Source organism: Chinchilla lanigera, unplaced genomic scaffold (assembly GCF_000276665.1).
Source record: "Chinchilla lanigera isolate Chin_1 unplaced genomic scaffold, ChiLan1.0 scaffold00023, whole genome shotgun sequence".
NCBI classification, from domain to species: domain Eukaryota; kingdom Metazoa; phylum Chordata; class Mammalia; order Rodentia; family Chinchillidae; genus Chinchilla; species Chinchilla lanigera.
In genome coordinates this window covers 14,300,793-14,309,809 of record NW_004955424.1, presented here as the reverse complement: position 1 = coordinate 14,309,809, position 9,017 = coordinate 14,300,793, and the positions used below count along the sequence as shown (strand labels likewise).

Here is a 9,017-nt window from a genome sequence, read left to right as displayed (position 1 = left end):
CGCAGGCTGCAGTGGCGGCCGGCATGGGCGATGGGGTCGCTGAGCGAGACCTCGGCCCCGCGCGCCGGGCAGAGTCTGGTGGCGGCCGTGGGCGCAACGGGGACCTCGGTGGGGCGGAGGACTTGCGAGCTGATGGAAGTGGCCGAAGGCCAAGGGAGATTGCGGGGACCTCGGCTTCCAGCCCCGCCGGCTCCAGAGAGAGCAGCGCCGACAGCGACGGGCAGCCCGGGCCCGGCGAGGCGGACCACTGCCGCCGCATCCTGGTGCGAGGTAAGAGGACAGCGCGCGGCTCTGGCCCCCCGGGCACCCACCCTGCCTCCACCCGGGCCTCAGACCTTTTTGTAGCCTCACCTCCCAGTTCATTTATTCATTCATTCATCATTCGGCCGTTCGCTCAGCAAATATTATTGGAGTCTATTGTGTGCTGGACACTGAGCTGAGGCGGGGGACAAAGCAGCGAATGGAAGAAGTCCCCGTTTCTTGGCCTTACGGTTTTCACCCTGTCGGCCCGGCACCTCTCCCTGGGCCGCCCGGGCTGGTGACTGTGGTGGGGACAGAGCGGGTCAGGGAAAATGCGGACAGCTCTGTCCTTACCCCGTGTCCCCCCAGGGCAGGTGCGGAGAAAAGCGCGGCGCGCCCGGGGCAGACGGGACCTGGAGGGACCGGAGCGGGTAACCGCAGGAGAAAAAGACCAGGGCCCCTCTCAGCGGCCCGAGCGATCCCTCGACCGCTGCCCAACCTGGTTTCGCGTCGGCCGCGACCGGGACCGGCACCGGTTGCTGGCGGGAGAGGGCTCCGCAGGGAGGCTGGGCGCTCGCCTGCCCGAGCTTCTGTTCCGGTTCCCACTTCCTCGCGGCGCCTGGGCCCAGCTGGCTCTGGGCGCCGCTTTCTCTTGGCCTGGCCCTTCCCGTCCTTTCTCCCTTGCCCCTGGCCCTCCCCTCTGCTTTCCCGGTCCGTTCTCTGTGCCGAACTCTCCTTCCAGCACTCTTTCTGCTACGCCCGCCCGGGGAGGCGCAGCTCCAGGCCCCCACCGCCAGTCTCTAGCGAAGCTGTGGGCTCTGCTTTCTCTCAAACTGGGCCTCGCCCAAGGAGGAGATGGGAGGAGAGAGGAGTCTCCTGGGTCTTGCCCCCAGCCCGTGGCCAGGCCGCGACCAGAGCCTGAAGTCTGTTGCCCCCAGCCATCCCCGCGTCCCCGGGTAACATCTGGGCTCGCCTGGGCTCCTTCTTTGGCTCTCTCAGCCCCCTCAACATGCGTCTTCCCAGCCTCTTCTTCCCATGCACTCTTCGGGGAAGCCCCAGCCCTCTGCAGGCAGCCTGCCAGGGCTGCTGAGTTCCTCTGCTCTGCCTGGGGTATGGACGAGTTTATCTAAACTGAGCTCTGGAATACCCTGGCAGGTAACAGTCTCCCTGCAGCTGCAGAGTGTGAGTGGTTCTGGGAGGGGGAGACAGGGCTGGGGTCCAGTGGGGAGGCAACCCAACAGAAAGTCCAGGAATAACTGCCTATCAGAGAGAGAGAGAGAGAGAGAGAGAGAGAGAGAGAGAGAGAGAGGCCTTGGCTTTAGGAAAGATTTCTGGTACCACTTTGTGACCACTAGGTAACTGGGGGCCCACGCCCAGCCAGGGGACAGGGGACAGTCAAGGTAGTTACACCATAGAATATTCCAGCAGGTGCCGGGACCTGTTGGGCTCCTGCAATTAAATTACATTCCATTCTATAGGCTATGTGATGTCCAGAATGCAAGGTGTAAACAGCTGGTTTGGTTTCATTAAGGGAATCTGTAGTGCATCCAGAGGTTGAGAAATAAGTCCTCCAAGCCCACACACTCCAAGGGAAAGAGCTCAAGTCCCTACCTGTGATACACAGTCCTTCTGCCAAGGACTTGTAAGTTCTGGGTCCACCTACCACACTCTCCACACTATTAACCTTGTGTATAGAACAAATAATTTCTTGTACAGATGTCGATAAAATAGCCGCTAGGTGCAGACTCTTAGAAAGTAAGAGTGAAAAGCGAGCCTCCATCCTGTAAGGTGTAACCCCACCAAGCCAGGCAGAGATGGATTCTGCCTACACAAAGGGTGGCTGCATGCATCCCTCAGGGCATATATTTTTATAAATTTATGTATACATAGCAAGGCAGTTCCATTTGTAAAATATAATGGAAATATTAAATATAAAGCACAGAGGATCTATTCACACACCTGATAAAAATAAAAGGCAAATGGAACCCTCATAAATCCCTCTGCCCAGCTCCATTTAATGACAAGGAGGTTATTACAGGCCTGAAATGCCCAGGACGTCATTTACCACTAATCCCTCCTAGTCAGGGTCACCTGTGTCAGTCACAAGCAGCCCCACCATGGCTCAGGATAGAGGCTTTGGTAAATGGAACAGGCCTGACACTGGCAAAGGGGAATCCGAAGTGCTTTGGGCCCAGAATGAATATTCCTGCCATAGACCCTAATCACATTTTGCCCTTGACTTCTGAAAAGGTGGTCTCTTAAATCCTCCTTTTTGGAGGACACCATTAAAAGGTGGGAGAGAGATATTTCACCCCGTCCCCGGTTGCGGTTGGGGTAAAGCTCTGCTAATCAAAGCCCCGTTCCTTCAGGGTCTTTTCAGCCTCCGTTTGGTTCTGCACTCCCCTTTGAAGGCCCACACCAGGCCTCAGGTCTATTGGGGGAATCCTAAGGCACTGGGAAGTAGAGGAGCTTAGAGAGCAGAACTAAGCAAAACTGGTTTAGAATACAGGGACTACAGCCCTCTGAGCCTGAATCAGTTCCTTTGTCTCTGTCTCTATCTCCTCCTCGGTAGAAAAGGGACCCATAGCGCTCATCCTAAAGAGTGCACTAAGGATCCAAAGACCCTGCAAAACTGACAACACCCGGCAGGATCTCCATACATATTTGTTGAAGGAAGGAAGGGGTGGCTCTGAGGTGACCCACAAATCATTTCTAGTGGATAAAGCAGTGGGTGTCAGTTGTCAGAGGCCTCTCCCAACTTACTGCCCGTCCACTTCCAACCCCACTCTCCGCCCCACCCTCATCCTGATTTCCCAGGTCTCCTCGCCCTAGACCCTTGGGAGAGAAGCAGCCTATGACTCCAGAGCCAACTGGTGGAGACTGATCGGCTCCACCTTGCAGAGCAGTGACTGAGGTCCTCACCCGTTCCTTTAGGGGATGCTTGGCCACTGTGCTGCACACCCTGCCTCAAAATGGAGGCTGCTTCTTACACACCAGCACAAGCCGGGCCACCAAGATAACAGGCAGGGCTGCACAACAAGCACCCCCTGCACCACACCTCTGGCACAGTGAGGCTTCCACCCCAGGCTGCACAGCCTCCTAGGCTCCCCCACATTCCCTGTGCGAGGCCCCCTAGCTCGTGAGGGCTAGGGGTGGGAGGATCCTTTTGTTTTATGTTTGGAAGGGGCAGGACAACCTCGGCTGGAGCTACAGGAAAGAATCCGCCCTCCAAGCGGTGGCTCTAACCTCGAAGTGCAGCGGCCTTTTTGGTGAAGCTGGGTTACTGGCAGGCAGAAGACATGGACAGCTCTGACCCCAAATTCCCTGCAACCTCACAATCCACACTCGCATATGCGCCTTCAGACGCTTCTGTATGCTTCCTAAATTAATCCTGACCGGAATTCAACAGCCGACCTTGATAGATCCGTAATGCTCGTCACTACTTTTACGGACAATGCGGGGTGCAGGCCTCTGCTCACCCAAGCTGCCCCTCTGGGCTGGACGCCACCTCTGCAGGTGAAATTCCATTCATGATGCACCTTTTGCAGGATCTCTCTGAGGAGTGACGGATTCGTGGCATCCACCAGCGGAAACGGGGTGGCTGGAAGCAAAAGGGGAGGGGTGTACGGCAAGGTTGGGTCTCTGACTTGGGGTGTGTGGGAAGGAAGGGGGATTGTTCCAGGAGGGTCTGACCCCTGGGAGAATGGGCAGGCAGCTGGAACCTGCGTTCCAGAACGGGTACACACAACACAATGGGGTGCACCCGGCCGGGCCTGCTTTCCACGGAAGACTCTGAAAGCCCCAGGCTGTGTTTCAGGGCTCTGGCTGGGAGCAGACCGCGGGGAGGGACGCCCACGCCAGCAGCGGGGTCTGCGCTCAGCGCTGCCCCGCGTCCGCTCGACTTCCACTTGGATGTCAGTCGGCCGCCGGGCCTAGGCAGCCTAGGCGCCGCAACAGGCCTAGCGCTGTAGAGCGTGTGTTGGCAGCGAAGACGAGGGCCAGCACGCACTGCAATGAGTGCTGCGCTGCGAGTCCCGATTCTGGCGCCTCTGCGGCCCGCAGGACCTTAGTCTTAGCTGAGTCTGTTCGTAAATCAGGTAACCCAGACCGAGCCGCCTAGGTGGGTTGAAATGTTTACACGGAGCCTGCAGAAGACTGCATTTAGAGATTTCTATGTTTGTTTTTATCTTTAGTATTCGTGTTTGTGGAGAGTATTCGGCTTACTTTTTTTTCCTGGGGTTGCTTTTTTTATTTTATTTTATTTTTTCCTTTTTATTTCGTTGTTTTTGGCAGGAGACCCACATTTTCATCGCAATCAGTGCCAGTCCCTGGCGTTTGGGTCATTACTTCCCCTTTGATATGCCCACCAATCCCACCTTCACACACATATGCCAGCAGACCCGCAGCCACAGTCGCCTTGTGTCTGTCACCCAGTCTTCTTGGCCCGGGAGCCACGAGGAGGGGGTTCAACGCCTCTTCTCTCGCGCGGGACCCAGGCGTGGGTTCTGGAGCAGACCGCCGCCCAGGGAGACCGCAGCGCATCCCTCACGCGCGCATCCATCTGCAGGGAGGGACCCGGAGGCAGTGCCTGCTGACTGCAGGGCCGGGAGGACAAAGCCTTTGGAAGCTGGTACAGGGAGTGACACCTGGAACACGCAGACCCGGTCGGGTAGTCTAATCACCATATTCAAGTCGGTGCTGCTTGCGCCCTTGCAGGGAAGAATGGGCCCCTGCCTGTGCCTAACATAGGCCTGAAAGCTGTTTCCTTCACTGCCCGCTGCCCCTGAGCTCTCTCCTTGTTAGGTTTCTTTAATTTCTATTTAACTGGGGGTGGCTGGGGGAGGAGCAGATGAGTTTGTCTTCTAGTTCCTGTTTGCTCTACATAAAGTAACAATTGACCTGACTCTTAGGGAAGACTGTGGCCGGTTTCCTGGCTGTGCACCACCTAATTGTGTACCCCTATTTGAGATGACCTGGTAGAAGACACAGAGGTCAAGTGAGCCTGCCTGGGAATCCTAGGTGCCTGGCTTGTTTCTGGGATGCTCCCACCACCCCAAGGACGCCTGCCATATCCTGGTGGCATGAGGCACCTCGGAGTGATATAGCAGCCGCCGGTGGGGGCCTGGTCTATACAGCCAAGAGTGGACGCACCCAATAAAATCAGGGCGTTGTGCGGCGCGGAAGGATGCAGTAAGGCCATACCTAGTAGGCGCCAGCGAAGGCCTGGGCTTTCCTCAACCGTTGCCTTCGCTGGCAAACGTGAGCGTGCACCTCCGATGAGCCAGCCTGATTTCAGCGGGGGCTGCCTGCAAGCTGCTGCCCAGCCTCGCTCTCCGGAACCTGCGCGGCTCCCGACCTCTGACTGCAGCCCGGCTGGTGGGGATGCCAGGGAGGTGCCGCGTGGGGACCAAGTAGGAAACAGACACCGTCCCCGCCTGATCCACGTGTTCTCTCCAAATGTGTTCCTAGGGCACGTAAGCCCGCAAATATTCGTGGAGTAAACAAAAGGAGACAAAATCGTCAGAATATATTACCGTAGGTATGAAGCCAACACTTTTCCCACGGAGGACGTAAATCAAGGGATAACCACCTTTATTTTTTGCAATCCCTTATTTTGAGAATTCTGTTTTTGCAACCTGCAACTTTAGAAACCACTGAAAAACGAAATATGAAAAACTTTAAGTTGTTGTTCTCCTACCAGTAGCCAGATCACCATTTAGAGGTCAGGTATGGCAAGAGTGCAGGGTCAGGGGAAGCTCAAGCATGCAGGTGACTTCAAGGTGTAAGGGTGCTCAGCAAAGGTCCCCTAGCAAAGGCTCACACCTTTAATCATAGCACTGAGGAGGCTGAAGCAGGAGGATCTCAAGGTTGATCAGCCTGGGGTAGTTATTAAGTTCAAGACCAGTCTGGATTACACAGTGAGACCCTGTCTCAAAAAATACCTCCCCCAAAAGCTACTCATGAAGTTGAGAGAAATAATTGGTAAACCTGCAGGCTGGGCTAGAGCTTGGAAAAAGCAGGCAATCGAAGCCATGGTGTCTGAGTTTTGCTAGACACTTTGGCTCCTGAAGGCTGTTTCACCCTGCCAGTGGATCCACCTGTGGATCTTTCCATCTTTCCCCAGCCAGGCTGAGCCAGGTTGAGCCTGAAGACACCCATTGAGGTCCAGCCTCAGGCAGAGCCACGCTTAAAATGTAGGCAACTAGAAAGAGTGTTTAAATTCAAAAGGTAATGAATGCTTCATACAAAAACATAACTGGAAGCTGGTAAAGTCTCGCAGAAATCGCCACCACTGTGGGGTGTCCCTTAAGGTGATTTTCCACACTCATATACAGGCACATAAGTAAACGCAGGCTCACATTCCATAGGCTGCCGCACAGCTTACCTTCATAAAAAGTTCAAGCTGCATGCTCCTCTTTTCAGCTCAACAAATTCATGGCACCCGTGGGTTCTAGAGTAAGTATTCCTTTGGTCGGGAAAGCCAAATTCCCCTGACTTCTGGAAAAACCCTCATGCCTTGTTCTGTTCTTTTCTTTTCTTAATATAAACACTGTGAAATGATATCTCAGGGTAAGGTTTTTTGTGCTTCTTTTGAGTGTTTTTGTGTAATAAATTCCTGGCAGTGTAACTGCTGCTTCAAAAGGCTCACACATACATATACACACACACATACACACACTTTAGATAATGTTTTCATTTAATTGTAAACTAGGCAGTTAATTCATCCAAATTTTTTCGGTGCATCAATACTTTTTTTTTAAGTACAGAGTGAAAATGTTTTCCCATCCCTGGCCCCAGTTGCCAAATTTCCACGAAGCTCAAAGGCAGCCATTTGTACTACTTTCTATTATGTGCTTCCAGATCATTTTCTGTATGCAGCCAGCACAGCTATATTATTTTGCTTTCCAATACATCTGGAATGTAGAGAACATCTTATTTTTTATAGAAGGATAGTATTACTTTTATATGAACTGGGTGGACCATGATATATGTTATATATCCAGTGCCTTACTGATAAAATTTTGCTATTTTCCTTATCTATTGCTATTCTGTATAGTACTTCAACAAATAAACCTGATCCCTGGTTATTTCCACATGTGTGGGTATACATGTCAGGGAGTTCGTAGGAGTGGGTACTCAGTGAAAGGGTATCTGTATTTGTAATTTGAGAGAGAACGCCAAGTTGCCCTTTACCAGATGGTAGCAATTTACACTATCACTAACAACGTCCAAATATGCTTGCTTTGCATTTAACCAGTTTGGTTTACATCTAGCTGGATATTGTCAGATTATTCCATGAAAGAAGTTTGCCCTCTTTCTACATTGGACATTATATGTCCTTTGTCAATCAAAAGACATCTTACAGGTGATAAATATTCTCTCAATGACATTTTAATTCTTCTTTGATTAAAAATGAACATCTTTCTATGTTTATTAGCTGGAAATTTTCAAGTATTCTTTTCCTTATTGACCTGTAGAAACTCCATGTATTATGACTGCCCCCACATCTAGCCCTCTGTGTATCGTGGATAGTATCCCATTGCTTTCAATGTGTTATAATTTCCTTTAGTTCATAATTTGTCATTCAATTTTGTTTATGTCTTTTGTTTGCTGAAATATGAAATAGCTTTTCATTCTAAAAGAAAGTCATGCCGTGTCATTCTATATTATGTAAAAGTAAAAGGTTCATTATTTTCCCACATAATATATGTTCATTCCCATGATTTACCACCCTAAGTTTTCCTAGTAATTGAAAAACATAAATATGTTAAGTTGTATATAGCAAAAAAGGGGAGATTGGGGACTGGAGATTTAGCTCAGTGGCACAGCGCCTGCCTGGCAAGTGTGAGGTCGTGAGTTTGATTCCCAGCACCAGGAAAAAAAACAAGGAAAAAAAGGGGTGGGGGGAATCCTTTGCAAACTTTTTTTTTCATTTAACAAATATTGTGGAGATCTTTCTATCTAGAAGTGTTTAATTTTTTGAATACCTATACAACAATAAAAAAATACCTATACAATGGTCCATTATGTAGATATAATAATATTTACTTAACCAGTTCCCTACTGATGTTTATTTAAGTTGTTTTTAGTTTTTCACTATTGTAATCAATGTTTGGTATCCTAATCTGAACAAGAGGTTTTTTTTAAAAATTTATGAGACAATTCGGAAAATGTAAAAATCAGGTGGTATATTTTCGAATTCTAGGGAATTGTTAAATTTTTGTCATAATAGTATTATGGTTCAGTTTCTTTTTGTTGTTGTGTTTTAGACAGGTCTTGCTTGAACTCACTAGGTAACCCAGGCTTGCCTCAAACTTGAGATATTCCTGCCTCAGCCTCTCAAGTGCTGGGATTGCAGGCATGCACCATCAGTGCCAGAGTTGTTAAGTTTCTTAAAGGAATCTTTTGTATGGGCAACATGATATGATGTCTAAGTTTGCTAAAAATTGTGACATGGCAGAAGAAAGAGGATTTTTCCTGAGTAAAAGTTAAGAGATAGATATATCAGAATTCATTATACTATTCTCTAATTTTGTATGTTTGACATTTATCAGAATAAAATGTTTAAAATGATAATCATTGCCCATATAATTATAGGACAAATTTCTAGAAATGAAATTTGAAAATCCAAGTATCCAGGTACACTTAAAGTTATTAGAGGTATTTCCAAATTTTATGCCAAAAGTGTACTAATAAATTTGATATATGCCCTTATAAATATTGGTATAGTATTTGCATTGTATCCCCAATAATCAAGTGTGTGTGTGTGTGTGTGT

General features: G+C 49.9%; 1 protein-coding gene across 1 annotated transcript in view; it reads left to right on the top strand.

Moving 5' to 3' along the window:
• Window positions 1–9,017, top strand: part of Vax2 (ventral anterior homeobox 2) — a 26,474-nt gene continuing 17,457 nt past the window's right edge. The window contains exon 1 of the mRNA XM_005385606.2: window positions 1–270. Coding sequence (XP_005385663.1) covers window positions 24–270 — 247 coding nt within the window. The 5' untranslated portion in view covers window positions 1–23. The remainder of the gene's footprint in view (window positions 271–9,017) is intronic.